Source organism: Grus americana, chromosome 25 (assembly GCF_028858705.1).
Source record: "Grus americana isolate bGruAme1 chromosome 25, bGruAme1.mat, whole genome shotgun sequence".
NCBI classification, from domain to species: domain Eukaryota; kingdom Metazoa; phylum Chordata; class Aves; order Gruiformes; family Gruidae; genus Grus; species Grus americana.
In genome coordinates this window covers 6,100,071-6,124,243 of record NC_072876.1, presented here as the reverse complement: position 1 = coordinate 6,124,243, position 24,173 = coordinate 6,100,071, and the positions used below count along the sequence as shown (strand labels likewise).

The 24,173-nt window shown below is 63.0% G+C and overlaps 1 protein-coding gene across 7 annotated transcripts in view; it reads left to right on the top strand.

Moving 5' to 3' along the window:
• Window positions 1–644: 644 nt before the first annotated feature.
• The window catches only part of ATP2B4 (ATPase plasma membrane Ca2+ transporting 4), a 52,874-nt gene continuing 29,345 nt past the window's right edge, over window positions 645–24,173 (top strand). For 2 of the 7 annotated variants that reach the window (XM_054803628.1, XM_054803635.1), the window contains exons 1-2: window positions 664–824; window positions 22,487–22,937. In XM_054803628.1, coding sequence (XP_054659603.1) covers window positions 22,742–22,937 — 196 coding nt within the window. In that variant the 5' untranslated portion in view covers window positions 664–824; window positions 22,487–22,741. Of the gene's footprint in view, window positions 825–1,534; window positions 1,635–2,262; window positions 2,281–6,100; window positions 6,240–17,414; window positions 17,506–22,486; window positions 22,938–24,173 lie in introns of those variants that run through there. The other 5 variants (XM_054803634.1, XM_054803629.1, XM_054803633.1 and 2 more) reach the window with 5 other exon arrangements.

The following is a 24,173-nucleotide window of genomic DNA, read 5'->3' as shown; positions in this document are numbered from 1 at the left end:
GGGACAGTCGCTCTCAGGGGACGTCACAGGAGCGTGCCCCAAGGTTTACAGGTCTGGGCACACGCCAGCTCCTGGTGAACCCCAAAACCACAGCACCTATGAGGAACCCCAATTTTGCCACTGTTCACGGTGCTCTGGAGATCTGCCTTCCCCACACCCGGAGTCAAGGGGGCTTTGTGCATGAGGACACCCCCCCACTACTCGGGGTGCCTGCACTGCCCTGGGCTGGGGTCCCTGCTGCTTGGGGGTGCATGCACCTCACTGCCGTGGGGAGGGTCCTACGCTGGCTGAGGGGTCCATGCCCAGGGGGTCCCCATGCTGCCTGGGGGTGCACGCACCACACTGCCCTGGGGGTCCTCACGCTGCCCAGAGGGGTCCCCACATTGCCTGGGGGTGCACACACCACCCTGCCCAGGGAGTCCTCGTGCTGCCCGGAGGTGCGTGCACGGTGCACCCCGCGGGAGGGGGGGGTCCCCACGCTGCTTGGGGGTGCACGCACCACCCTGCTCGGTGGGTCCTCGTGCTGCTCGGGGGTGCACGCACGGTTGTGCCTGGTGGGGGTACGGACCCCTCCCGCTCCCTCCCGTCCCCCTTAAGCAGCCGACGGGGCGGGCCGCCACCTTAAGAGAGCCCCTCCCCCGGCGGGCTGGGGCGAGCCCTCCTCGGCTCGGCTGTGCACGGCTCGGCACGGCACGGGTTGCCATGACAAGCATTTTCTCCCGCTAGCTCCGGGACCGCTCTGCTCATACTCCCCCCCCCCCCCCCCATCCCATGGCCAGCCGCGGGGGCTTCGTCGCCAGCCGGGCGCCGTGGGGGCTGAGCCGGTGAGTACGGGGGGAACGGGACGCGAGTGGGGTGGGGTGGAGTGGAGGTTCCGTGGGTGCTTTCTCGGTGCTTGTTTTTTTGGTGCTGGGTGTACGGGTGGGCGAAAGCACCGCACCCACCGCCCCACCCGCCGCGGGGGCTTAGCGGCGGGTGGGGCGGTGGGTGCGGTGCTTTCGCCCACCCCAGTCCCTCCCAGTACGCAGCTCTGTGTGCACTGGGGTGCTGCACACGGGTGCAGCAGGTGGGATTGGGGGGAGTGTGGGGGGGGTTTGGCGTGGTTCCCCCTCCACCCCGGGGTTGTCCGGTCCCGCTGCAGCGCGGAGCCGGGTGGGTCCCTGGAGGTGGGCGGGATGGTGGGATGCCCACGGTCCCTCCGCTTTTGTGCGTGGGGGTTTGCGAAGCGTGTAACCCACCCCCCTCTCCGGCATCTGGGGTGGGTGTGAACCCGCTCCGGTCGTGTACTGCAACTTGTTGCCTGCCCTTGGGGGAGGGGGGGCGTGGGGCTCCCGGTCTCGCGTGTTATCGGGGTGTAGCGTCTTGTGGCACTGCAGGGGAGTGAGGGGGGGGGCAGGATGCGACCGCCGTGGGTCGGGCTCCGTCTGGCCGATGCCTCCATCCATCCCAGGCCACGCTGCAGCTTGGCACTGGTGCCGGAGGGAAGGGCAGAGGCAGCGCAGGCAGGCGGGGGGAGTGGTGGTGGGGAAGCGCCTTGCGGCAGCCCAAGGACAGACCGGGGAAGGTGCTGCGTGGGTGACTTTCCCCATCCGTGGGGTAGGAGGGGTGCTGCTCCCCGCCTGGGGCCGGGCGAGGTGCGTCTGGAGCGGGGTAACCCGGGCAGGGTGTGCGTGGGGCCGGATCCGGACACAGGGGCGGGATGTAGGGTGGGATCGCCGAGCGCTGGCACCGCGGGGGGGGGGGGAGGCTGCCTGGTGTTTGCCCACGCCACGGCCAGGCACGTCCCCCTCCTGCCTGCACCAATCCAGCTGATCAAATCCACAGCAGAAAACAGGAGGAATGGGGGGGGGGGGGAAGAGGAGGAGAAGGAGGAAAAAAAAAAAAGAAACCCAGCCAGGCTCTGGCCCACATGGCCGGCAGGCAGGAGCCTCTTCCGCCTCCTGCCTCTGCCTCCAGCGCTCTCCTGCATCCCAGCCCCGGCCGAGCATCCGCTCCGGCCGCCTGGCAGGGCCGTGCCGGGCCGTGCCCTTCGTGGGGTCCAGGCGAACCCCGGCTGTGGGGGGGTGTGGAGCTGGGTGGTCCCTCCCCGCTTCGCCGGAGGCAAGTCGAGATCTCGAGAGGGGAGGGAGCGGAGGAGGGACAATAGGTTATTGTGCTCTTATCTCTGGAGACCTGAGCCTGGGTGGGGGTTTGGATTGCGAATCTCAAACCAGTGCAGCCTGTTTCTGCCCGGGGCCGGGCAGCCCGGCCGGGACCCGGGGGCAGCGAGCTGGGGTGGAGGTGAGTGCTCAGAGCTCCCCGTGGGGCGTGCAGAGCTCTCCTGGGGCTGGGGGGCACCGTGCTGTGCCCCCAGCCCAAATGGGCACGGTGCTTCTGCTGCTGGCGGCTCTGGCAGGCAGGGTTTACCCGGCTGCCCGCACTCTGCCTGGCTCCAGACGGTGCCCTCAATCTTTCGCTTCCTTGAGCACTGAAACGCACCTCAATTATTTAATCATGAGCGAGAGAAGCTGACGCCCCCGCGCTCCGCCAGCCCCACCCCACAGCAGCGTGGGGTTCCCTTCCCGGCTCGGTGTCCTCCGGCCTCCTCCTCCCCCCTCCCCGGGTCACCCTCCCCAGGGAATCCCACCCGTCCCCTCGGGATGGCGTGGGCAGCATGCTGGGGTCAGGGGTGGCTGCAGGTGCCCCCGGTAGCGGAGGGCCCTCCCGGGCTGAACGGAGGGAGCTGGGTGGTCTTGGAGGCCTCCCCAAAGCTATGTGCCCTTCGATCCCCCAAAGCCTGTTTGGAGCGGTTGACTCAGATACGTGGGGGTTTCTCCCGTGCCAAGGTGGGCGCTTTACCGGCGCGGTGGAGGTGCCCATGTCAGGACGGTTGTACAGTGCGAACGGAGCGGGAAGCGCCCAGGGCGGTGAGGCAGAGCTTCCCCATACCTCCCGCTTCCCCGCACCTCCGGAGCCCAGCCCCTCGGGGTGCAGGCTCTGTCCCCATCCCACCCTCGCCGGCAGTGGGGCCATGGGTGCTGCATCTTGCAAAGGGACACGCAGGGACCTCTGCAAAGCTTTGGCTCCTTCCCCGCAGGAGAGGAGCTGGCTGGCGCTGGGGAGGTGGTGCAAGCGCTGCAGGTAGAGGCTTGAGAGGGCGAAGGGTGTTGTTGGGTTGTGAGTTGGGGTGGTTCTTTTTTTTTTTTTTTTTTTTTTTTCCTGGTTGAGATGGTGACGGAGGGAATTCCCTGCACTGGCTTGCCACTCGCGTGCCGTGGGTCTGGCTCTCATGGCGCTCTGCCTGTGGAGGATTTCTTGCCATTAGCGTGTGCCGCTGCCGGCTGGAGCGTCACCGAGCCTTGCGCCCGAGGAGCCGGGACCTGCCTGGAGCCCCCCGGGGCAGCCCGGTGCAGAGGATGGGGCGGGTGAGCCATAGGGTGGCACAGGTCCTTGGGCAGGGTGAGTAAGAGCAGGGAGGGACTGCTGCTCCTCTCCGCTATTGTTTTGCAGTAGAAAGCGCCGGGGTGGAGCTGTGCCTGGAGTTCCCCCTCTTCCCCAAGGCCTTCCCTGGCTGCCAGGGCTGGGAGACGAGCCTGCTCCTTCCCTGCCTGCACCTCGCAGGGGTTGCGGGTTCCCTGCATGCTCCCTGCTCCTCTCTTGGTGTTTTTTGTTTGTTTGTTTTTCCCTTTTTCTTCTTTTTTTTTTTTTTTTTCCCCCCTGCTAGGCCACGAGCGGAGTTTGCCCGCAGTGGTCCCACACGCCTGTTGCAGCCGTGCTGGAAGGAGCTTGCGGGAGTTTGGGGGACGTGAGGAGCCCGGTGCTGAGCAGCAGCTCTGCAGCAGGGACTCGCTGCCGCTGCTGCTCCCCACGGCAGGGCTCTGGGAAGGGCTGGCTGCTGCTCCGGCTTCCTCCTCGCCCGGGGCCCCTCCCCGCCAGGAAGGCTGCGCCGCGCTTGGCAAATCACTGCTGCTCTCTGGGAGCCGGAGGAAAACTTGGGTTAAACCCCCAGCGAGCCGTGGGGTGGGGACCCCGTTTTGCTCCGGGTGCAGCGGTGCCAGAGATGCGCTTGCTGCGGCAGGGCTCAGGCTTGGTGAGCGGGAGCCCGGGGAGGGATGCAGTGATGCTCGGTGTGACCATGGCAATGGGATGCGGATCCTTAGATGAGGAGGTGGCCGCTGCAGCGCAAAGAGGTGCCACCTCTTTGGTGTTTCCCAACTCCTGTGTCTTGCTGGGGACTTCTGGGAGCGGATCCAGGCAGGGTGAGGGATGCTGGCCAGTGCTTGTTGGCTGCCTGGAGCCCTCCTGGGTGGGATGGATGGAGGCAGCGATGTCCTTTCTGTCGTACAGGTGGAGAAACAGCGTATGGAAGAAGAAATAAATGGGTCTGGGTGAGCTGGGACTTTGAACTCATCCTTCTTGCGCTGTGCCCAGGAGGGAATAAGGACCCGTCCCGTGGTGCTGGTGATGAAGATGCTTCTGGGGGAAGTGGCTTTGATGGAGGGAGGGTGGTACTTCTCTCCCCAGCCTCCCTGCTCTCAAAATCGGTGTGTGCAAAGGCCGTGACGGGCTGGAGGGGAGGGACAGGCAGGTGACAGCACCCTGCCCCTCTCTGCCAGTGCTGGCCAGCCCAGAGCTCCCCGCTGGGTTTCCCAGTAACACTGGGAGGGGTGCTGTGTTTTGGGGTGTGGGCCCAGCCTTGGGGTCGCTCAGTGCAGCTGGCCATGGGAGCCGTGTTCCCTGCCACCTCCTGCCAGCGCTTTCTGAGGCCGAACTAATGAAACATCTGACTTTGATGTTTTAATTAGTTGCTTTTGGCTTTAATGCAGAGGGATAATAGAGTTTCCATGGACTTATAAAACCTGCCCCTCTATTTGTTCATTAGAAAAAGGATGGGGGGGGGGAAGGCAAGCTAACCCTGGATAGAGAAAGGAAGAAAGCAAATGCTTGAGATGTGTGGAGCACATGACAACCCGCTGGTGTGTCACCCACCTGGATGGTGACTCTCTTAAAAGCACTAATTAAGCAACTTAGATCCTTGGAATGCTCTCTGTGAGTAACAGATGAGTTTGGTGTCTTCCTGCCTTTGTGAGCTTCTGGGAGGGGTCTCGGATTAAACGTGGGAGGCTGATGCACGGTGACGTGCCTCCGGGGGGTCAGGAATCCGGGCCGTGGGAGCGCTCCGGGCCGGGAGCATCCCCCTGCCCGCACCACCTCGGCAGCAAAGCAAGGGGCTGGCCCTGCTCTCGCAAGCACAAACAGACCTTGGCAGATGGAGAGGGATGTGGGGACCCTGGTGTGCACGTGCAGTGAGATGCTGAGTGCTCCTGGGCGGGCTCCCTGGGATGTCTGTCCCTCTGCATTGTGGCATCCCGTCCTAAGCGCCATACGGACCGGGGGGGCCAGGCTGGGGAGGGGGCACCGTGCAGCTGTGACACCAGCCCTGCGTACGGTCCCCTGCCTAAAATCCTGTGGGTAGCTAACTCCGGAGCGAGTGAAGGGGCATGGGAAGGATCGTCCCGTTGGGCAGTGCCAAGGGCTGGCTCAGCAGAGCTCCTCATCCCAGCAAGCCCACCCTTCCCCACAGCACGAGGGTCAGTGGCGAGCCCATGGGGGCACGCCGGTCCCCTAATGTGGGCAGGGGGCAGTCCCCTGCCCCCCCTGCCCATCGCAGGCACCCGAGCTGGGACACAGCGGGTCCCCGATATGGGGACTCCTGCCCAGCGCGGCAGAAGCCAAGTCAAAGGTTTGGCCAGTTGTCCGTGTTTTATGCTGACGGGGAAACTTTTGCTTCTACGCTTCCATGGCAGGGATGAGTCGGCAGCTGGGCTGAGCCGAGGCACCAACAGCCAAAGGAGCCGAGCGGCTGCTGCGGGTGCCGGGGGCAAGTCTCCATCTCCCTCTTTTTTTTATTTCCTGCAGTATCCCTGTATTTTCCCCCTATAAAGCAGCTAGGGTCTGCGGGGAGCAGCGAGCTGCTGGTGTGCCTGGGCAGAGCGCAGTGCGTAGGAGTCCCTACCCGGAAGAGTTTGTCCGGCGGGGACGGGGAGGGAGGAATCCGATCCCTCCTTTTCCCAGGCTGGGATCCCAGCGCGCTTTGCTTCCCGTGGCCCCGGCCGGTTCCCCGCTCCTGAGCCCCCTGCGTGGGTCTGGCCTCCTGCCCTGTCCCGGCTGGCAGGGGAGGGCTCCGCGCCACCGATCCTGCAACTCCTCCACCGCCGCCGCGGCTGCTGACATCTCCTCTTTGTCTCAGACACAGAAAGGTCAGCCCTGCCTAACTCGCCGTGGTCCGTTAAGGAGCTGTAAATAAGTCGGATCCTTCTGCCGCGGGGCTGCGGCAGCCGCTGGCTCCTGGGCTGATCTCAGCATCCTCCTCCTCCCTGGGCAGAGAAAGGATTCGTGCCAGGGGAGGGATTGGGCTGGCCAGCGATGCCAGCCGGGGGCCGAATCCAGCACCACAGAGCCTGGGGGGCGGCGGGGCGGGCTGAGGCCCAAGGCACTCGCTTCAGCAGTGAAAGCAGCGTGCCCCGTGCCAAGGGCAAGAGCCAGGAGGGCTGGTCGCGGGCTCCTGCCTTCCCCAGGCTAAAAATAAGCAGCCGGCCCTCGCGTTGCTGCCTCTGCTCCCGCCGGGGGGGTGGGGGTGAAGCCAGAGGGGACCGTGGGCAGCTTAGCCCTGCATGGGGGTTGCAGGGTCTGCCCGGGACTCGGCGTGACCTTTGCTCTTTGAGCATCAGATCCAGTGATCGGATTTTCAGGTCCGGGCTCAGATTTCGGACAGAAGGTGTCTGGTTTTCAACTTGGTTTCCTAAGATGCTAATTAAGGACCCTGCTGCGGCAGCTAGAGCTTCACTGTCCCTTCTCCACCCCTCGCTTGCCCGGGAGGTGCCGATCGGCCCGGCTGGCCCTGTGGCATGCCCTCCGCTTTTCTCTTCTCGCCCTTTGTTCCTGCTCGGGAAATGCTAATGCGTCGTCTCTCTCCGCTTCAGCCCTCCCAGAGGCTTAGTGGCATGGCATCACCGCGTTCCGGCTCTTCATCTCTCTTCTCACCTTCTCACCAGCTACTTAAAAGTAACCCCGGGTTGCTCGAGCACTTGGCAGATCTCGGGCTGCATGGATGCTTTTTAACTGGTGGTGGGAAAGCTGCTTTCTTACCCGTGCCATCTCGCAGGCTGTCGCTGCTGCAGGCAGCCAAGGGACTCGAGGACAAGTGAGAAGATGGCTCGGTCCTCGAGCATCTTCCCGTCTCGTCCCCTTTCTGCAGGGGCTGCAGCCCCCGCTTTATCGCTGGCTCTGCAGGCTGAGCCGAGCTGCACCCCAGGGAGGAGGAGGAGGAGGAGGGCAGCTCCAGGTGCGATCTGGCCGTGAAATTCAGGACAGGCTCTTTTTTTATTTTTTTTTTTTTTTCTGCGTGAGACTCCCAGATCAGCGTGGCACCTGTACAGCCTGCCTGCCGGTCTCACGTGCCGGGAGAGCCGCCCCAGCTGCACACAAAACCGCGCTCTGACATATCGCCGCAGCTGGCAAGCGGCAGCGCGTGGTGCCGAGCGTCCCCGGGGTTCCCAGCCCAGCGCTGCCCGCTCCAGAGGGGCTTTCTGCCTGCGCCGGGCTCTCCCGTGGGCACGTGGCCGTGCCGGGAGCATGGATCAGGCGTGGCCTCTGCGATGGAGACGGCATGGGGGTGACCCAGGCTGGGAGGGAGCTCGTGCTCCAGCGTGAACCCGAGTTAAATATTATTCCTGCCTCTGGAGCAGGGAGGCTGGTGCAAGGAGGGGGACGGCAGGGAAACGAGGGCAGGCTGGATTCGTGGCTTGGTGATGCCGGCGGTCGGAAAAGCCAGGCTGGCGATGGAGGAGCTTGAGCTGCCGGTGGGATGGGCTGCCAGGCTGTAGCAAGGTTTGAACCGTGCCTTGCGAGGGTCGCGTCGCTTGTGACAGCCCCGCTGCTACGGAACAGGAGGAAAGCTCTAATAACAACCCGCCTCTACGCATTACTCGGTGCAGGGGATGTATCCCGTGTGCGGGCAGAGCTGGCAGAGAGACCTGCCTGCGTTTGCCTGGGGACGCTGGGGGAAGCGAGGGTGAATCAGCCGCAAGGAGCCAGGACCAGAAACTTGGCTTGGCTGTGGAAAAGCTGAAAGCGCAGCTGATCTTTCCTGGGTGTCCTGGTGCAGACGTGGCTGTGAGTCACCGCATCCTGCTTGGGAAAGTGTGGGGACACAAAACTTTCATCGGAGCAGCGGTGCAGGGTGCTGGTGGCCCCAGGGATGGGTCCCTGAAGGGTCCTGCTGTGCTCATCCCCCAGGGACACGTCTGGGGAGCCGGGGGGGACCCTTCCCGTAGCCAGAAACCCCCGTGTCCCGGCTTGAGCTGCGAAAGTGTGAAGCTCCTCAGCCTGCATTTTCCAGTGTGACTAGTGCCGGCTATTTTTAGTTGTCCAAATTAAGCTCGCCTAAATGATGTCTTTTGAGGTTTATTTGAGGGAGGAGGCCTGAAGTGGTGTTATTTCCCAAGTGACGAATTGCTCTTAAATCTGACCCCGAATGGACTGCCCAAAAACGAAGGGAAGGACCGAAACAGCTGACTCTGTTTGGGCAGCGTTTCCTCCCCGGAGAGCTGCAGGGCACCCGGGGGTGTTTCCCGAGCGAGCAGGAGATCTCCTGGGGGGAGGAGAAAGCAAGCAGCCGAGACCTGCTCACCTCCCTGCAGAGAAAAATCCAGCAGCGTAACCTCATCCCGCTACCTGCTTTCGGCATCCCCAGGGATACGCCGTGCCCCTGGGAGCCGGCCTTGCGAACGCTCGTCTGCTCGGTGGAGTATTAAATCCGCGGGCTGATCTTCCCAGGGGCAGCTTGAATTACTCGGTGTGTGCTGGGTGCCAAAGGCAGCCGATTGCGGCTCCCGGAGGAGATGGCTGCTTTGCCTGCTGGGGGAAGAGGCTGGAGCCGTGGGTCAGGGTGCCGAGATGTTGCTCTGTAGGTGCCTGTTTTGGGGGAGGCTTGCCGGGGGGCGATGGAGAGGTGGCTGCTCTGGTACCAGCAGATGCTCGAGGGCTGGGTGCAGCTGGTCCCCTGGGTGAAGCCATGGGCCAGGCTCTGGTGAGCCAAAATCCTTCTGCAGCGTGCTCCAGCTCCCTGTCCGCCGCTAAATTCTGTTGTGCTGACTCCTGACCCGCTGCCTTTCATCTCTTTCCATTCGTTGATTCCCTTCTTGGCATCGTTTTCCCACTCTTTCCATCTCTCCCCATCCGTGCCCACCATCTGCGGACGCGCTCATCTTCTGCGCGCCTGGTCTCACCTCTCTGGGCACCAGCTCGGGCATCCCGCACCGCCTTTACCCGGTGCTTGGTGCAGGAATGGTCCTTCCTCCTCCTCTCCCTTCTTCCTCCTCTCCCTTCCCCGCAGCATCTGGGTGTTTCTCTGCCGGGCAGCAGCCAGGGGATCCTCTCGCTCCTGCAGTTGGACGTGAAATGCATCAAATCCTTGGAAGATGTTGCAGATCACGCTTCTGCAGCACGGGGAGGACTTGTGCTGCGTGCAGGTGTCCTCTGCTCTCCGCGGGCAGATGTAGGCTGGAGCAAGGAGGCTGGAGGTGTTTCCTGCCCTGCCTGGCACTCCGTTCAGGGGACTGTCCCTTTTCCCTTTGGAAAGGACAATGAAGGATCCTCCCTTCCTCCTCCTGCTCCCCCGGACGCAGCTGCCTGCGCAGACCAGCCTCGCTGGTTCTCAGCCCCTGAGTCCTCGCTGTGTTCCATCCCCGCTCGAGGTGATCGGTTTGGGCAGAGCATCGCCAAGAGGGGACCTGGAAAAGCGGGTGGAGAGGGGAGGGGTGTCCCCTAATCTCAGCCTTCTCGCCCCGGACTCGTCTGGCTGCCTCCTCTCGGGGCGGGCTGTGTGGGAGCAGGGTGATTCCCAGGCAGAACAAGCCCAGGTGGTGCTGGGGGACCCCGAAACAAGCAGGCTTCCCTGGCAGTGAGACCTGCTTTTTGCATTCCCACTGTCCTTGTTATGCAGAGACCAAACCCACCTGCCCTGACCCTGCGCAGGGTCAGAGGATGGTGCAAAAGGAGGAGATGATGAAGGACCCGGCTCCTGCGGGCAGCTGCCTCCACGTGCACGGGGCAGCCGGGAAATGTGGGAGCAGAGGGGATTACAGCACGCTGAGCGATCCTGGGTAGGATGCCCGGGGCAGGAGGAGGATGGGGAATCCTGACCGCGCAAAACCCCCGGCACTAAGTGGGTGTTGCATTTTTCCGGCTGGGTGGCCAGCAGGCTCACCGCAGATGGCGCGTCCCCCAGCCACGGGCCAGCACGTCTGCCTCCTGTACCCCAGTACCGGCCCAGCGCTGGGCTTGGGTGTCACTGGGGAGCTGCTGGGAGCTGGGTTGCAACACTGGCCGCTCGCTTTATTCCCCGTGGATTGTCTTGCTCCGTCTGCCTGCCTGCTGCGCTGCTTACTGCCAACGAAACGCCCCTAACGCCCGGATTGCGGCAGTAATCTCTGCCCTATCGCTGCTAAAGCTGCTATTATCCCCAGATTAGTGCTGGTGCTTAGATACCCACCTGTATAAATGCCGGTGATAGGCAGGGACTGTTATAAAGCCTCCCACAGCTACTGCGCCTCCAGGTCCAGCCAGTACAAGTGGCCGGTGGCCGGGAGTCACCTCGGGTGACCTCGGGGCCGTGCCGGGCTTGGCTGTGCCACACAGGGCTGGCTTGTTCCTCCTGCTTGGAGGCTGGGCAGAGGCTGCAGGGTTTTGGGGCTGGTCTGCGCTAGTGGGGGGCATTGCTCACTGTGGTGGGGGTGCTGGGCGGTGTGAGCGCTCTCCCCCATGCAGCGGGGTGTCCTTGTCCCCATTGCATCTTGTCCTGGCTCTGCAGTGTCTCTGCCTGAAGTAGAGCTCAACCCAAGCTTGGGACTGGCGGCATCGTTGCAGGTTCAACAGCAGGGTTTTTTTGGGGTGTGCGGGGGCTGCAGGCTGTCCTCCCCCAGCGCCATGGGGTGCAATTTATGGGCGCGAAGGACGCGTGAGGTGGCAAAGCTTGGGGTGTGGGTCAGCGCCGGAGGGGCTGGAAGGCACCGTCCCACCTGGAAGGATGCAGGAGGTGGGAGCCTCGCCGGCAACTTCACGCTGGCACTTGAGGAAAGGGATATCCCAGTTTCTCTGGGTTACTGGTGCAGCTGGGAGCCTCTGGGGCGTTGCCCGAAGCGCAGGGGGAGGGAGCGCATGGGGTTCCAGACGCTGCATAAACAGGATGGCAGGTCAGGACGGTGCCGGGAGCCCCGGGCGCAAAGGTGTGTGTGTGCGCAGAGGTGGGGACGGGGCAGCGCCGGGAACGGTGCTGCCAGCGCACCGGGGCTCTGCCGCCAGATCGGGGTGGCAGCAGCATAGTGGTGGGTCGGGTCCAGTTTTGGGGTGCAGGGAGGACCGTCCACAGCTGCTGTTGGGAGCAAAGCATGAGGTGCCTGTAAGGATGTCGGTGATGGCGCTGGCACCGGGCGATGCAGCTCACCCCGTGTCGGGGGGGGGGGGGGGGGGGTAAGCCAGCCTCTCCGCAAGGGCTCAGCCTAGGTAGGGCAACTTTTAAATATATGGGCACTTAATTAAAGCACGTTAACGGTTTTAAAATGCATTGACACCTAGTGTAGCAGAGGACCTAATAACGCCGGGAATGTGTTAGCTGGCTGTGGATTACCTTGGGGCTGCGGCTGGCGCTTGTGGGAAGTGCAGCTCTAACAAAGAGGCTTTGAAGAGCGGATGGGGTGTGCGTTTTCCCAGTCCAGCCCAGCGTGCCTCCCCCTGCACTGGGATGGGGGTGCTGGGGAGGGGGGTGCCCCCAGAGCGTCGGGGCGGTGGGATGCAGCTGCCTGTGGGTGGGAGAGCCAGGGCTGGCGTGTCTTAAGTGGGGTGAGGACTGGGTGCTGCGTGGGTCGCCCCTTGCCGCGGGGTGGGTGCCTGGGATGGGTGTCCCCTCGCCTGCAACCTCTCCCCACCCACCGCGGCAGCTGGCTCCTGCGCTGTGCCAGCGTGCTGCTCTCCTCTCTGGCATTTCGCGTCCCCCAGCCCTGTTCCTGTGTGTGCAGCTTCACTTTGATATTAAAATTTTTCAAGCAGATTCCTGCTATTTACTTAAATAACTGGTTCTCCAGCTGCAGGACACACGGGGCAGTGGGGGACGGGGAGCAGGGACCCCGGGAGCATCGCGGGGGGCCGGGGGATATGCGCACCCTCCCGTGGCACTCTGCCTTATCCCAGCAACTGGCTTGGATTAGCTTTTCCTTCCCCTGCCCCTCCCCGTGCTCTCCTGGCCCATCTGGCTCTCTCCTCTTATTTATTGGTACGTATTTTCCAGGCTCTGATTTGCCTCTTCTGCAAAGCTGCCGCTCTGCCCAGATTTGATCTCCCGATGATATCACGGGCTTTGCTCTGCAAGGGTCTAATTTGGTGCCCGGGATGCAGGCTTTCTTCCCTCGTATAAATATTGCCTTTCGGTCTTCTGCGTCTCTCCCGCTCTCCCTCCCTCCCTTTAATTAGACTTCTTACTGCATGGAACAGTTTGCAGTTATATATGGAAAACAGCCTACACTTTCCCAGGAGCGGGGCATGTCGGGAAGGGAAACGGCGAGCAGCCGGCGCGCTCTCCCTGGGAGCGCGTGTGTTTTTCCTATCGCAGACACACTTTTGCCGGCTTTATTTTTTAACCCTTTGGAGCGAGGAGGGGGTTCACAGCCCCCCTGGTTGCTTACTCTTCCCCTTTGCCTGGAAAATTTCCACTCTGCTTGGGCTTTGAAATGGAAAAACATGGATTTGCCACTGGCGTGGTCCGGCATGAGGGATACCTGCTAGGTGGGATCGGAGGAGTTACCCTGTACCCGGCACGCTGTCTGGATGGGATGTGATCTGGAGCGGGACTGCGTGGGAGCACTCAGAGCTGAGACGGTCGGGAGCTGTGGGTGCCGGACCCCCAATCCAGGGACACCCATCCCGTCGCCTTGCCTGTGTGACGAGAGCGGCAGGAGGGGCGTTTCTGTCCCTAGCCCTTCGCTGTGTCCCCAGGGCTGCTGCCAGCCTCGGGGTCAGGATCCGAGCATTGGGTTGTCCCTCCTGCTGTCCCAGCCCATTCTGGGAGGCTGTTGTGGGACAGCTGGACTCGTTGGGGTTCCCCTACAGTGCATCCCTGCTTTGGGGGACTCCCTGCTCACCGGGCAGGCCGTGCAACCCAGAAAGCCACCGACTTTCCCTGTGGTGTCAAACAAGCTCTGCTTCCCCTGCCTCAGTTTCCCTTGCTGTGAATGAGAGGAGTATTTGGTTTTTGCACGGGCTTTCTCTCCCCACCGAGCGGGGCAGGAGGAGGCAGCTCATCGCGGTGCTCCGGCGGAGAAGGTCAGTGCTGCGCTCACCCGGATGCCTCCATGGGTCTCAGGGTGCCCCACAGTGCCCCGAGACCCAAGGGCTCAACCTCTCCTCGTGGCTTCCAGAAGCAGCAGATGCTTCTCCCAGCCGCTGCTGGGAGGAAGTGACGGGACCTATTTTAAGCCCCCGGGGATCTTCAGGGTAGGAATCCCCTGTCCCTGTGTAATACTGCTAAAAATATCATGGCTGTACCCATGTGTCCTGGCCGATAGCTCTCTTGTTCTTTGGGTGTTGTTTTGCTTGTGAAACTCCCTCATGCTCTGTAGGTTGGTGCTTGCCTGCTGGTTTTTGCTTTATTTTAAGCTAAGCTGTTCCTTTGCTTCCTGAATGGGATGTAGAAAGGTGGGAGTCAGGACAGCCGGGATCTCCTCCCTGCTCAGGGGCTCGGACGAGGTTGATGCTGTGCTCAGGTGTGTCGCTGCCTCAGTTTCCCCATCGGTATAAGGTGGAGGGATGTGTGGGAGCCAAGTCCTGCGCCTGCCAGAGAGCATCTGCACCCAGCGCTCGTGAGCTGCCCCATCCGATGGGCATGGCTGAATGTACCGGGGCCGGGCTGAGCCGCCCGGAGCATCCCTGCCTCTCCCCTTGCTGCCCCGGGTGGGATGGTGCTGGGCTGGCAGCGAGGGCTGCGGGGCTGCTGGGTCGGGCTCGGCCCTTCCTGAGCTCCTGCCAAAGTGCCGGTGTCCTCTGGCTGTGCCTCTGCCCCGGGAACCGCTCCTGGGGTCTCTGGAGCAGAGAGCGCCCGTCCCTCGAGGCAGGGCCCTCGGCTCCCCCCGTCTTGTTTTCTGCACGAGTCCTTGGGTTTAATCCTGTCCTCGTGGCCCGTGCCCCCTCCTCCAGCCGGCTGCTCCCAGCCGTACTCTGTGCATCAGCACTTCTGCTCCGCAGGGGCCGGCCGGGAGAGCCCCAGCATCCCTGTGCCACACGGGAGCTGGGTGAAGCTGCGTGGGGACGTGGCATGTGCCCGGGGATGGGACCCCTGGCTGCCCACCCACCCCAATGGGATCGGTGGGTGTCATCTCCCTTCTGCAGCGGGGTGCCAAGACCGGCGGGTGTCCAGGCGTGCCGTGAGCCGGGGGGATCCGGGTCCATCTGAGCGCAGGGCTGGGATGTGACCGTTGCTCCACGTCCATCCCAGGAGCGGCCCAGCCGGGGCGGTGGTGCTGCCGGAGGAGTGTGAGAGACGAAGCCATTGCGGAGCCCCAGACCTGGTCTGATGCGTTAGGTCTATCGTCATGTCCTGCTCCTCGGTTTCAAAGTCAGCTGAATCCCAAACCCTTTCCCTGCGTTGCTTTGGACTCAGGCTGTAAAACAGCTCAGGACCCGGTCTGTGGCGGGGCTGAAGCGCGGGAGGAGAGGTCAGCCCCTGGAAGCGGAGAGGCTGGGGGGGGGCAGCCTGGTGGGAGCCGTCTGCCCCGGACCCCTCCCCACTGGGACGTTGCAAACCAGACTCAACCGGAGGGAAGAAGAAACGAGCTGGAGTAAGGAGTTGCCCCATATGCGCCAGCTGACGCCTTATCACCGGCAGTGGGTGCCGGGTGCCCCCCGTGCTCCCGGGCCGAGGCAGGAGGAACCCGCTCCCTGGTGCTGAGCGGGAGGGAGAAGGGGCGGACGAAGCCTCGTGCTGGGGTCCAGCGCAGCCCCCCGGTCCGGCAGCGCTGGGCGCCCTGGGGCTCTGCAACGCGCCAGCTCCCCGGGCACCAGCTGCCTCTGCCTCGGCGAGGTGCCCGGCGCTGGCGGAGGGGTGGCGGGAGGGGATGCTGTGCCCCTCCGAAGGCTGAAGGCTCGAGAGCTGCAGGTATTTGCTGGTGCAGAAGAGGCTGGGGTTTGCTTTCTGCATACTTCTGCATTCCTCCGCCGTCTGCGCTACCTTGTAAAGCACAAAAGAATAATGAGAGGAGCTGGGGTGATTTAGTGCAGGCGCCGGGAGAGAAATACCAAGGCCTTAGATGGAAACATTCCCCTTGACAGCTTGCCTGGAGACTCCCTCCTTTTTCTTTTTCTTTTTTTTTTTTTCCCACCCCCCCTGAAATTCCTGGGCCGCTGCGCCCTTCTGCATGGGGAAGCCCAGGGGTGCAGGGAGATTCCTGAGCCCCCGGCACCCGAGGCTCTGGCAGCTGCGCCGGGGGCTTTTGCACGTGGACGTGTCATGGATGCGTCGTGCCGGGGCTCGGGCAGCAAGAGCCGGGGGCTGCCCTGGCCCTGGGCTGGCAGCGGGCACGGGGCAGCAGGTTTTGGGGAGCCACGTCATGGATCGCTGCATCCGCGCTTGTTCCACGCCTCCGCAGCGCGCCCGGTGCTCTCCTGCCTCCAGCCGCTTCCCTGCCTTTTGCAAGAGCTAATTGCTGCCTTGGGCACGCAAAAAACCCCAACAGTTTTCCTACCTTCGTTAACAGGAGGCGAAATACTAGCAAAAAAAACCGGAGCCGCAGCAGCTGCGATTAGTGGGCTGACGGCAGCCGCTCGTGTTCCCTGCGGAGTGGCCCGCAAAGAGCGATGCACTTTCGGAGCAGGTTGCCTCTGCCTGCCTTTCTCTTGTGCTTTCCCTGTAACCTCGGCCCCGTGCGTGGCTCAGAGCTGCCGTCCTTCCCTTTGGTCCCCGCAGCCTGGCGGGGAGGCAGGAGAGGAGGAGGAGGATGGTGCTCGGGGTGGGATGATGCTCTGGTTTCTTCCCCATCCATGGTCGCTTAGGTGCTGGTGTTCGTGCACTGTGCACCCTGCGTGGGGACGAGTGTGCAAACCCGGCCGGGGGGGGTGACAGCTTGTTTGGGGACGTGAGCTCTGGCGAGCGGCAGCCCTCGGTGCGTGTGCTGGCGGTCGCTGTGCACGCGGAGCACGCCGTGCACGCTAGCTGCGCTCTTGGCACCCGAGCGAGCACTCGCCCCGCTCCCGTCAGCGGGGAAGGGAAGCGTGTGTCTCGGCAGAGGTGTGTGGGAGAAATACTACGGGCTCTGCCGTCCGTGGGCCGGTGCAATTCATGCTCCGGCGGCAGGGGAGGGTGGGGAGCCGGGGCTGGTGACGGTGACATCTCGGGGCCAGCAGCTCCTTCCTGCGCCTCTGACAACGCGTGTCACTCCGAACCAGCGACCGCGCGTGACAGCGTTACGCGTTGCCTACGGTAACCGGGTGCTTTTTGTGTGTCCCCACCACCACCCTCGCGTCGCCTCTGGCGTCCCAGCTCGCAGCCGGTGAGGTGTGTAGGAGTCGGCACCGCGGGGGAGTTCGGGAATTTTAACTTGCTGTGGTGCGGAGCTGCCGCTGCACCTGCGGAGCCGGCGGTTCCCCCCGCGGGGATGCGGGAGGAGATGCTGCCTCTCCCGGGGTGCTGCCAGAGGGGCTGCTGGCGGGTTAGCGTAGGAGAAACCCTGAGCCGCTCCTGACCCTGCAGCGAGTTTCCACCGGAGTTGGTGTTCCTGGGCTGCAGCATCAGCCCTGCGCTGTGGACCAAGTTACTTCTGCACCGTGACTCGGTTTCCCCCGATGTGGTGTTGCTGCCTCCGGGCTCTGCCGGGGCTGTGCGAGGCCCCAGCACTTCCTGGATGTTTTGCTGGCTCCTTTTCCAGCTGCAGTGCCCTGGGGGAGCACGTTCAGTGCCCCTATTCTTGCAAGATGAAGGCCGGGAGCTTCTTCCCCCGTTGCATTGCAGGGGAAATGAGAGGGTCTTGCAGTCGTTGGGGTCTCCCCCATCCCAGGATTGCGGCTCTTGCATTTACACCCCGTCCCCACGTGCAGCACCCTGGGGTGAAGCAGCTGTGGGCTGGGTGTTGCTGGGGGTTTTCCGCGGGCAGGCACTGGGGTGGCCCCACCGGGGAGGGAAATGCCACCGTTCCCTCCCCTGGGGTGCTGCGCAGCCCGCCCCGAGGCAGCACGCTCCGCGAAGGAAGCGGATGCCGTGGTGGGAGGAGGCGCTGGTGAGGAGGTAAGGTCTGTGGGCGACGCAGGTGCCCGCCCAGGGGAGCCCCCAGCCGGGGATGACGTTTGGTCTCGGCACCCAGGTCCCAGGGGAAGGAGCGAAGAGAGGTGGATGCTGGCGATACTGGGGGAACAGGGACAGATCCTGCTCCCTTGCTGCACGGGTGCTGACGCAGGGTGCCATGAGTGGAGCTCGTGCCTGGAGAGGTCTGTCTGGGGTGTTTCAGGGTGGCCTTGTCCCCTCCCTTGCCTCTTCCACCCTCCCCTGCTCGGGGCATGGCCCTTTTCCGTGGCGTCGGGTGCAGGTTCCCACACCATGACCTTCGCCGCCCGCTCTAACGGCTGCGATCCTGCGCCTCCTCCCTTCTCGGCTGCGAGCGAGCGCTGGGGGAAGCAGTAGATCCTGAGGGTGCAAATCCTCCCTGGGATGCACCATCGTGCTGCACCCCTGCCCCTCCGGAGCGTGCGGTTTGCCACCCTGAGTCACCGTCTCTCCTCCTTCCACCCGTCTCTCTCTGGAGGAGGTGACAACGCCCCGTAGCTCGCCGGGTGTCCTCTCTGGGTGTGCCGTGCTCCTCAGGGTGCCCCGGCCACCCGGCACGGGAGGGGTTAAGCGCACGGCAGGCGAGCGGGGAAGGCTCGCCATGGGTGTTGCTGGGAACAAGCGAGCGCGCGTGCTGCCATCTGCACATTGCGATTTGGTGAGTGTGCAGGGGAGGGGCCCCTGCTCCCCGGCACCCCCCTGCTCCGTGGGGGCTCCGCTGCAGCGCAGGGTGGGAGCTGGAGGACATGGTGGGGAGGGAGGGAGGGGGCTCTGCTGCTGCTCAAAATCCACCAAGCATCGGTGTTGCCGTGGCCTGGGGACCGCTTCTTGTTCCACATTGCCCTGGACGCGTCACTTCATCTCGGTCGTGCCCCTGCCACGGGAGGTGCCCCCAGCTCAGCCCCGGCAGGCACCGGGGTGGGGAGCTGCACCCTCCCTGTGCTCCCCACGTCTGCCCAGGACTCTCGTCTGTGAAACCAGGCAGGGTGCGTTGTGCACAGGTCCTGGTACGGACACCCCGGCGCAGGGAGCCCTGCGCGCTGCCCGGTGTTTCCCCACGCGCGTGCTCCTTCCCTGCCGCGAGGAGCTGCAACAGCTTCCGGGGGGGGGTCCCTTCCCCTCCGAAACACCCTCTGACAGCAGCAGCGCTTAACGTGTCTCTCCTGGTGACTTTTCTCGGCAGATGCAGCCGTTCCAGCTGCTTTTCGGCTCCCTCTCCGATTAGAGCGTTGCTCCCATGTGGGACCACAGCTCCCAGCAGCCGGACGGTGGGTGCTGAGTGGCGGTGGGGTCCGTGCGGTGGGAAGGAGAGCTGGGAGAGCTGCACAGTCTCTCCCAGGACGCTTCCCAGTGAGCCGGCAGTGAAAAGCCCATTTTTCTGCTTTAATTGGCTGCTTTGGCTTTTGGAGCCCGTGTGTTTGTCTGGAGAGTGGGTCTGTCCAGTGTGGCTGTGCTCCGGGACTCAGCACAGCCTCTCTGCTGGGGATGGAGCTCAGCTTTTAATTTCCAAAGAGAAAATTCTTAAACACAGGCCAAGAAGGGTAATTTCAGGGGTTTGTGGGTTTGGTTTTGGTTTGGTGTTGGGTTTTTTTTTCTTTTCTTTTTCCTCCCCGCTTGGCAACATAAACAGCATCCCTGACAGCTTTACATTGAGTTTGCCATGGCAACCTGCAGCAGCCAAGTGTTTCCAATACCCCATCCCCAAGGTGGGAGAGGAGACGAACCCCGGCGGGTGCTGCCCAAGGGGCAGGATGGTCCCCAGGCGAGGGGCAGCGTGCGGGGCTGGGGTGCGGGCGGCCCCTGTACCAGTGCAGCTGCGCAGGCGCTCGGGGAACGTGATAAACTTCGATCTGAATGGCCTGAGCTTTGCTCGATGGGCCTGATCCTGCCTGGCCGAGCTGCCCTGCCAGCCCGGCGGGGTTTGTGGCTCTGAGCAGGGCAGGCAGCGGCCGGTGTTGCTTTTCCTCGACATGGTGCTTTCTGCCCCGGACGGTGGGAGATGTCCAGGCTGGAGCGAGATGCAGGGGGAGCTGAACTGGGATGTGGATTTCCCATTCCTTCTTGGGTTAAAAAAAAAAACCAAACCCACCACCTGAGCTTGGGCAGGGCTTGTTCCATCTCTGGTCATCTGCCGGGGCGGTGCTCACGTCTGCCTGCCGGGGTCCGGTCCGAGTGTGCTGAGCTGAGCAGGGAGGATTGGTCCTCTTGCCCAGTGCCACCGGCATCGCAGCGAGACCGCTCATGGCTTGGCTGAAGGTGTCACGTATGACACGTCCAGCTGATTTTTTTTTAAATTTTTTTTTCTTGTCCATCTGAGCAGCCCACTTTCCTCTCCCCCGTGCTTAAAAGCCAGCGGGTTCCTCTCCTTGTGCCAGCGGCCGCTCCGCTGCCCAGGGCGGGCAGATGCAGAGGGCTGCTCCGGCTCCGGTGCTGGCCTGCGGCCGCCCGCCCCAGACAGGACGGAGGTGTAATGCAGCCGTTTATTATTCTGGGCAGGTTTGTCTGCAGCACCGCATCGGCTTCACCGCTCCTCGCCAGCCGCTCCCTCCTTCCCGGAGCGTGCACGCTCCTTGCCGTTGCTCACGCCCTGGCCCGCAGGTTGAGAGGGTCCGCGTCCTTCGCCACTGTCACCCCCAAACTCCTCTGTGGCTCGTCCTGCTCCGGGACGCTATTTAGGAGGTGCCGCAGCTCGGGGGTCCTGTGCAGCCAGTTCCCGCACAGGGCTGGGCAGTCGGGCTCCGGCTTTCCCACCTGGGCTGTTTTCTTGCCCTGCGTGCCGGGGGGACCCTCGGGGAGCACTTCTTCCTTGCCAGAGCCTGCGGGTTCTGGGAACGAATTATTAGAGTTGGGGACAGCCTGCTGAATGCTGCTGGAGTCATTAGGAGCTCGTTAGAGCATTAACTGTTAGGGAAGCCTGAACGCAGCTCTCTGCTTGCCTGGGACGGATCCTTCCCAGCCTGGCCAGGGAGCCTGTCCTGTGCCGGTGGGATGGGGCGGAGATGAGCCAGGAATGGGGCTCCCACCCCAAACTGGGGCTGGAGGAGGATGCTCAAAGCAGACGGCAGGAGCCTTCCCCTGCCGCGGTCCCTCCTTTCTTCTTGACCGATGGAGCGAGTCCCTGGGGCCAGTGCTGCTGGTGGCTGGGCACGGGCTGGTGATGATCTGTGCCCCGTGGGCTCCTTCGGGGTAATTATGGACTAAGCCGTTACAGTATTAATTAACTATCTTTCTCTTAACCTCTGAGCTCTCCTCAGAAGATGTTAGTTGCCATGAAAGAGGAAAAAATTAATGTGTTGAGGTGGGGAGAATTATCTTTTTTTCTTTCCTCTTAATCAGCAGGATTCTGCTTAATTGGACCTGCCAGCTCCTACCTCCCGCTGCCGGCACCTTTCATGCCTTTAAATGATAGATGAGCTCAGCTCCCCGAGGAGCTGTGGGGTGACCGGGCTGGACACAGGCAGGGATGCTGGGGCAGGGATGCTGGTGCCCCAGCTGGCGCTTTATGGGGCAGCGGCAAAGTTCTGTCCCCAGGGTGCGTGTTTGGGTGCCCCTGGAGCCGCAGCAGTGCTGCGGGGGGAACACGTCCCTGTGCTCCCCAGCCCTTCGCTGGCTGTGGCTGGTGGACGGGACCTTCCCACGGCGGTGGCATCCCTGAGGTTCGGTTGGTGCCTGCTGCCTCCTGATAACACCGGCAGCCGCCATGGGCATTGCTGGTGCAAGGGGAGCTGCTGGCAGGGCCAGGCCCTGGGTCGGGTGTGCAGGGAGGGCTGGTTTGCTTTTTGGGGGTCTTGCTGCCCCAGGAGCTGCAAAGCTGGCATGACCAGGGCTGGAATTGGGGTCATTTGCTGTGGGGTGATGCTGGGACAGCCCCGTGATGGTCTGGAGCCCGTCTGTTGGGTTTGCGGGGGCTGATGCGTCCTGGGAAGCAGCAACGGGCACTTTCCCTCCTTCCTCCCGTTCTCACCCAGCCGTTTGGCTTCTCTGGCCGCTTGCTCTGCCACCTCTGGGCTTCTGTCTCAGTGCTGATGCTGCCTTAGTGGCCATTCCCCTGCTGTTACTCATTTATATTGCTCCAGGACAGGCTTTATTTTCTCTCCATAAAAAGCCTCTTTTGCAGGCTTTTTGCCTCCATGGTGCTGGAGGGGTGTCTGGGGGCATCGCTGCTGGCGGCTGAGCTCGGGAGCAGAGCCGGATGGCGCCTTGGGTGAGAGAAGGTCTTTCTCTCTGTGTCCCTAGCTGTGCCCAGCACCCATCCTCTCCACCCGGGATGCTGGTGGGGCACCCCAGACCCCAAACCCTCGGGGAAGGGGGGAGCTGTGGGATGCTGGCGGTCCCTGCCTGGCCGCAGCGCTCGGGTCTTGCTGGTTGAAGCGGTTTTGGGGCTTGCCTGCCCTCGCTGGCAGGGCTGGGGTGTAACCTGGCTGACAGCAGTTTGGGCTTCGAGAGCCGAGGCTGAGAGCCCGCTCGCCGCCTTCGTGGGGACGGCGCGAGAGCTTGCAAGGAGAATGTCCCAAGACACGTCCTGAAAGGATCATTAATGCAAAAGCCTCTTCATTTTAGAGAAGCATGTGGGTTTTAGTAGCTTCTCAGGTTCCTGCCGAGTCTCTCAGCTGATTAAAAGCCCGGTGGGTGCTGCGAGCCCCTTTCCGTCGGTGCTGGCTAGCTTGGCGAAACGCTTTTGCTTACCTGCTGGCAGTGCGGTAAGCCGGCGCTCCCGCCCCGGGACGGCAGCCTGCGGAGGAAGCAGCTGTTTTCCACTGCCGAGAGGTATTTTTAAACTAAACTGAATGGGAGCATTTTTCTGGGCCGGGCAGCTGGGGGTTGAGCAAAGAACCACCTGGGCGCCCTTCCTGCCTGGCCCCGCGTGCTGCCGCCGGTTTTCCCTGTGGCGTGGCCGAGAGCCCGTGAAACGCCCCGGTCAGTGCCGAGCCCGTCTGAGCTCCCTCCGAGATCAACTTCTGCTCCTCCAGGTTTTTTTGGTCAAATTGTGCTAATCCCCAGGGCCGGGTGAGCAAACCGTGTTATTTCTGGGGGGTGCCCACCCTCGGGTACCATTGCTCCCTCTCGCCCGTCCCGTGGGGCGCGTGCATTTATTAGTAGGTCTCCTAATGCCGATATTTTTGTTTCCCATCCTTGTTTTTGCAGCTCCAGTTGCTGTGGTATCCAGGGAGCCCTCCTCCTTCTGCGGGAGATGCACGCTGGTCGTTGCTAAGGTCGCCTCCGCGGTAACATGCACATCCTGTTTACACCTTTATCTGGAGAAGTTGGGCTCGGTTAGAGGCACCCGCTTCACCGGGCAGCCCCCAGGGAAGGGGCCGTGCTGAGCATCCCCCCGCCGGACCCTCGAGGGAGGGCGTTGCAGGAGCCGCAAGCCGGCGTTGCCGCCACTGCGCCGGCAAGATGACGAACAACGTGGCCGACCACCACCCCGGGAACTCGGTTGCTGAAGGCAACCATGAGGGGGACTTTGGTTGCTCCGTGGTGGAGCTCAGGAACCTCATGGAGCTAAGGAGTGCCGAGGCGGTCGCCCGGCTCAATGACTCCTATGGTGGCGTGCAGAACATCTGCAAGAGGTTGAAGACGTCGCCAGTTGAAGGTAAGCGGCCATCCTGTGGTCTGCAAGGTGGGGCTGAGTGCTCGGGTCCGGCCGGTGCCTCTGGGCTGGAGCCACGTGAGGTTCGAGCTCGTGGCTCCAGTAACTCTGGTGGCTGAGCTCAAAGCGTGGTCCCACTGCACCAGGCATCGTCCATCGCCAGCCTTGCGGGATGGGTTCTGTGTCTCAATAAGATCATCATTTAAGGTAGAGAAGGAGGAAAAAGAAAGAAAAGCATCTTCCCTGGGGGTTCCCCGAGGCGTAGCCCGGAGCCCCGCATCCCCTGGGAGGATGGAGCGGAGGCGGGATGCGGGCAGGGGTGAGGAGCTGGTGGGGCTTAAGAGGGGCGTGGGGGGCTCCTCTCAGCAGCCCAGCCGCTGCCCCGTAGGTCAGCGCCAGCCTTTCCCCTGTTTAATAATTTACAGTGCTAACGGCAGGGCTGCGTGGGGTGCGGGTGAAGGAGAGTGTAAAGGTTGGAGTGTGCCCGGGGAGGTGGCCGGGCTGTGCGGAGCTCGGTTGCGGGGTTGTGGCATCTCAGGGTGTCAGTGTCTCAGCCAAGGGACAGGCAACGCACCCCCAAAGAGGATTGCTGCTGGGGACGGGGAGGTGCACCCAGGTCTGCCCCTGGTCTGTACGGCTTCTTGAGCGGCTGTGGGAGCGTAAAACCTGGTTGGGTGCTTCTGAGCATCACAGGTTTGAGCGGTGGCATTGATGCTTTCCTGCGGGTGACAGGTCACTTCTGGGAGGCTTTGGTGGAAGGACGTCACCTCTCCTCGCCACGGTCTGGGCTGGCCTTTTGGGGCCCCCCATATCAAGGGGTAGGCACCGGGTGCTCCCGGCGTGGGTTGGCAGTGGGTGCCTTTGCACGGCGATGCACCCCTTCCTTGGCATTAAAAGGGGGACGGGGGAGAGACCCCTTGCTTACAGCGCCGAGGGTTTACCTGGGGCTGGGAGCAGCACGGGCAGGATGCAGCCCCGCGGTGGCTGTGTGGGATGGGGGACGTGGCTGTGCCTCGGCTCTGAAAACCTGCGGGTTATTATTAGTGCCGTAAGCTGGGGATTAGCGTGTTTCCCAGCTGTGAGTGGGACCGGGAAGGGGAGACAATATCGGGATGTCATTAGAGAAGGGGGGGAGTCCCGGTGGAAATACCAAGTCCAGGTCGCAAAACAATGTGTTTGGCCCTGCCAAACTGGGAGCACGCTCCTTTGGGGGTGGGAGGGGAGGGGGGGGAAGTGAAC